The sequence below is a fragment of the Drosophila sulfurigaster genome, chromosome 2L, assembly GCF_023558435.1.
Source record: "Drosophila sulfurigaster albostrigata strain 15112-1811.04 chromosome 2L, ASM2355843v2, whole genome shotgun sequence".
NCBI classification, from domain to species: Eukaryota; Metazoa; Arthropoda; class Insecta; order Diptera; family Drosophilidae; genus Drosophila; species Drosophila sulfurigaster.
This window is the reverse complement of record NC_084881.1, coordinates 2703623-2709185: the sequence shown is the minus strand read 5'-3', so window position 1 is coordinate 2709185 and position 5563 is coordinate 2703623. Positions and strand designations below refer to the sequence as shown.

The window sequence follows — 5563 nt, the reverse complement described above, 5'->3', positions numbered from 1 at the left end:
CCAACAAAATCTGTAAACAATTGTTGCGACCTTCGTCGACGATATCACGATGTGCAGATACTCGAACTCTCGAGTATGGATGCATGTATTTGTACCAAAATATATACATATGTATGCATGTATATACATATGTATAATTAAGTAAGCTACATTTTTCTCTAAAAATTCAATTACAACGCGGCAAATTGTTAACCTGTTTGAATCAAATGAATCGTGTATAAAAGTTGTAGTGAATATGAAATTATAGAATTTTGATCAATTTAAAATATAGAGAGAAATTTAAACAAGCAACACAATATAAAGACAAGAACAAGTCACAATCCAGGGAGTTTATTTGTTATGAGGAGGCTCAAACGTTTTTTTACTTCACATTTCGATTTTGCCACAAAAAGGCCTCTGAGTGGATGTAAAAGCCACTTGACGCCTCATCAACTACTTGAACAAGCCGTGAGTGCAATTTCCGAATAATAATTCATAATAACAAGAACAACTACAATCGACATACAAATTGTTTTCAACAACTAAAAATCATTGAAACGTGATTGCGTATGCATATTACGTATACGCATGGTTGAACAAACATTAATCCAGACTCAGGATTCCAGAGTCATGAATATACATGAATTTGGAATAAGCAGTGTTCACAATTAAATCGTAAGAGGTCACCAAAGTGAATAATTATAACACATAAAGAAGCTAAATAAAATATTTAATTAACAAAAAGGAAATTCAGCACTTATCGCAAGTTATATTTAAAGTGCTATGCAGTTTTCGATATATTAGATAGATCAGATATCACTTTCACTAAACAGTGCTAAAATATACCTATGTATACTTATCACTACAATCAAAGTATACCACATAGTACAAAATATACTTGATTGCCAGCCAAAGCAACTAAGACCCGATTGCAGTGGACTTTTTTTTGCCAAGCAAAAGTATTTCTTATCATAAATACTACAGTTTTTATTGTAGGTAAAAATGTATGGCTTTAGCTTGCTTATCCTTGTTGAAGAGGGCGTGGCAAAAATTTGTAACAAACTTGACCTGCGTGCTGTCGAATAAAAACAATATGTCTATCTCTTATAGTCTCTGAGATATAGTTGTTAATACGGACAGACGGAAAGAACTATATCTACTCGGATGTTGATCTAGAATATAAATACATACTTTATAGGGTCGGAGATGCCTCCACTTGCCTTTATATACATTTTGTGCAGGCACAAAGTTATAATATAAGAATAAGATCACGTTTTAATTCCGCACTATTGAGAAAATATTTAAATAACAGCTTATCATGTTAATATTGTTATTTCAAGAAATTACTCATCCTGAAATCTTACTTCATTTGGAATAACTACAAAATTTTATTTAAGTTGGATTTGCTATAGTCGCTTAAGCATCATTATTTAGTATGAACTTGGAATTTTACTTAAAATAATTTGTGTTTTTAAGCTAGAATTAAAGTTGAGCTGAGCAACATTAAAGCTTAAAACAATAAGCAAAACTCAAACATCAAATGCCATCATTTAATGTTATTTCTCTGGAACTTGCAGCTTTTCCTTTCGTATTTCATTTGATTTAATTTCACATAGTACTCATGAGAGAACGAGAGAGAAAACGAGAAAAAGGAGAGTTGAGCTTGAGACAAAACAAATACCAAACGAAACGTTGCGCAAATTCCTTGAGCAAAAAAAATCAATAAATTTCAAAGGAAATAATTAAGCAAGTAATTGACTTGGATTTCTTTTAGGAATTTCCACATAAATCTTGCTGCTAAGCTAGCCAGCCAACTAAGTATGTCTGAATATCTATGTGCATGTGTATGGGAGACTGAATGTGAGTAAAAGTGTATGTGTTTATGTGTATCTATGCGTGATTCCACCAAAATACGATCTGTTGGGAAGGGAGGGAAAGGGGCCAGCAGCCGACTTGTTAGTTATGTCCTGGCATGTGAACTCAGCCAATCTGCCATGCGGATGTGCGAATGGTTGCAGTTGCAACTAAGAGAGCAATAAAGACAGAAAGATATATACATTCAAAGAGAGAGAGAAAGAGAGAGAGGAAAGAAGAAGGAGATTGGGATAGAGTTTGCAGTTTCCACATGCTTGGAATGTGAACACTTACACTTGAAGGCATTTACGGTGCGGCTCCTCTTATAAATAGACAAAATAGAAGCTAACGCCTCGAATATTTCGAAATTAAAGTCAAAGGCAGTTGGCCAAAAATGTTGCTCCAAACATATCTGTGTGTTCCAGTGTATGTCTTTTACGATTCCTACTGATATTGGTAGTGTCAGTGTTGATTGCTTGGTTAGAACGACAAAAATGTAGTTGCTAACTAAAAGGTTTTGGCTCTGTTTCAAGTGCAAAAGTCAAGTCGAGGGAGATACCAGAATGGAGAAAAGGCTTAATTGAGAGGCCAGTTGGCGAGATTTGCGTGCTATTACATTTTATTTTAAATTCAATTTGCAATCTTTTAAAAACCAATTAAAGTATTATTTCGAATAATTCAAGAAATCGTTAATATGAGTTGTACATATTTCAAGATATATATCTTGCTCTTGAAACATATGACTTTACAAAATCCGAGTGTATATCATCATCACACATGTTTTTGCTTGCTTTCTCTTTCTCTCTTTTTAAATCACTATCTCTGTCGAGCATTGTCGCCAGTTGTCTGGGAAATGGCAATTTATAAAAGTCAGCTGCTGTTGCAGAAAGTATAGTCCCGGCAAGAGCTCAAGTTTTACAATGCATCAATAAATTACATTATCCTTAATAATCGCGTTTTCCACTCACATTAAAGATGTGAAATTCGGATGGTTTGAGCAATAACGAACATGATTTGCACATTCATATAACATTTTATTTTGGTATAATAAATTAATGAAAAATTAAATAATCTGCCTTCTATTGATCAAATAAACCATTTCGTTAGCAAGAGTTAAATTTTTGCTTTAAGCAATTAGCAAATTATTCGCCACAAACATAAACTCATTAGTTCTCAATGATTTTCGGGGCGACGAGGTACCAAATATTCAATATGCCAAACATACCCGGTCGGAACTGAACTGAATGAGCGAATGCATCAGATAAACGAGGCATTGGACAACAAGGCCTAATTAACGCTTAGGAGTCAGACAGTTAGTTTCTCTATGCTACGCCCACATGGCAATCCTTCCCAAATACACACATTTAGTCATAGAGAGAAGCAAAGTGGTAGAGATTAAGGGAGGTAGAGAGATAGAGCGGTTGAGCGAAATAAGAGGGAAGAGACAGAACTCAATGTAATTATGTGCTAAGTGCTTTAGGCATGGTACAAACTCATTTGATATCGCACAATAGACAGAGTATTGAGAACCTGGGAGAAGATTGCGGACGAGGAACGTGAATTTTAGCGTGCCTGCATATCAATAAGCCCATCATTATTATCGATTTGCCAACTGCAACAACTGCAATTTTGGTCATACTTACGCCAACATACTCGTAATTAACAGCAGAGCCCCAAATTATAGGTCAATTTTGAAATTCATGAGCGTAGTCGAAAGTATACGAAATTGTAACTTCAATTGCTTTTTAAATTCGTTATTCGTCTTTTATCAATTTATCAACCACGCTCTTTGTAATGTGTTCTACTCACTCGCAGCTTATTGCTGATTTATCTGTGAAGCATTTATGCAACCTAATGATGCAACCATCAACGAGTTGTTTTATTTTCCCACAAAACATGCTGACTTCATTTTGTGTTAGGTCAAATATCTAGCTGATGAATTGCAAATCTTAATTGTAGCAATAAAATTATATTATTTGAATTTTTCTTTTACGACTAGGAATGTTATTATTTATATTTTTCACAATCCAATGTGCTAAATGTGGGAGTACAATGAGTGAGCAGTTAAAAAACAGGCCAAGAGTGCTTCTCGTTCATTTGAACGGAGCGAGTAAAGATCAGCGAGTGCCACTGAAATATTTTTGATGTACGTCAATTAAAAATGTATATTATATTTATATTTATAATTACTATATTATATACTATATTTGATTACTTTTAATTAAAAGCTAAACTTAATATGTAGATTCATAAGTACCAACACCATATATGTATATGCAAGCGCTCTCCAGATAGACAGTGGTCTAGCAGACCGGAGTACACGCTCCCAGACTCCTTCGTTAGATAGGAGAGCGCCAATGCCAAAGGCTTGGATTAATTACAAAACCGCAATCTGTGCTGCTCAAAGATCAAGTTGTAATTCCAGTATATTCAACTGAGACTGCGTCGAGACGAGACTCTGTGAATATGAAAGGATCTGAGGATCGCAGATAACTGCATTGGCCGTCGAAAGGCAATGTTAAGCGGATGTGAGTTGCGAAACGTCCATCGGCAGCAGTAAGAAGTTACTAGAGGAGGCTCTAGTCGAGCGATCCAGCATATCCCGAGCCCGCACCAGAGAAATTGACTGACCTATCTCGAGAGACTACCTTCTTTAAAGCTATAATGAAAAAAATTGGATACTGCGGGCATCCATTTCCGTGTGGGATAGATGACTATAAATTGCACAGATAGAGGCTCATTTTTATTTTATTTAATTTTTATCTATTTGTGTAATTGTTAACTTCATGAGCGGTTCAAAAAAAAAAAAGAAAATTAACATATATATATTGTGTCTTTTGGCAGGTGATTAAACAGTCTACATAAGCTAATAAATTGACTGTTAATCCATGTACGTATAATAATATAAATACAATAACAAAACAAATGTGCATGGATCTAATGAAGGTGAAATTGGAAAGGGATATGTATGTTAGCCAATTTTTCTATGTGAAAATCCTGTAGACGAGAATGTTAAATTGTTAGTTTATTATTATTTGATTGATTTAGAAATTTGTTATTTGAAGTATTGTTAATTTCTTTGTTAATATAATATTAATACTTATCTTAATTATTTCTTTTTAGTTCTTGGTTGTTGTGAGTGGTCGCAGCGTAACGTAAATATAATGTCTTGAATACATTCCATCGCATTGTCCGCACATATGCAAGACATGCGAGTAGGCTACCCAGCGCACTGTCAACATCACATCTGGTATGGGATACACCTGCCAGTGGCGTCCCCAGTCCAACGGTGCCAAAACGCTGGCAGCCCAGGCACCAACATTTCCATCCGCATTGTTATTGAACAGATGTAGATCCGTATCCTCGCACTTGGTTATAAAGTCGGGCTTCTCGCAGAAACAAACTTGGAGTGCTCCACTGCCGCCCAGTAGGCAGCAGCAGACACACAAATGTCTGTTCATAGTTAGCCAACACTTCTGCGCCCAAGATGATACAGATATATATAACCTAATATATATATATATCCTAAGACAGCCAGACAGATGGATACTTGGAAGTGCTTCGACTTTAAAGAGGTTTCAATAATAAACAGTAAATGGTATGCAATGAAAATAACTGAAGCTGTCTTAATTCTTTTATAGAACTGAACATTTAAGAGATGAAACATTGAGACCAATTATCTAAGAGTATTATTCCTCTCTCTTACATTTTTTTTGGACATCCAGTTGAA

The 5563-nt window shown here is 35.1% G+C and overlaps 1 protein-coding gene across 1 annotated transcript; it reads right to left on the bottom strand.

Annotated features, from left to right (window-relative positions):
* Positions 1–4952: 4952 nt before the first annotated feature.
* Positions 4953–5294, bottom strand: LOC133837066 (uncharacterized). The gene has a single exon (XM_062267722.1). The coding sequence runs from the start codon at positions 5292–5294 to the stop codon at positions 4953–4955; it is 342 nt and encodes a 113-aa protein (XP_062123706.1).
* Between the last annotated feature and the right edge of the window lie 269 nt (positions 5295–5563).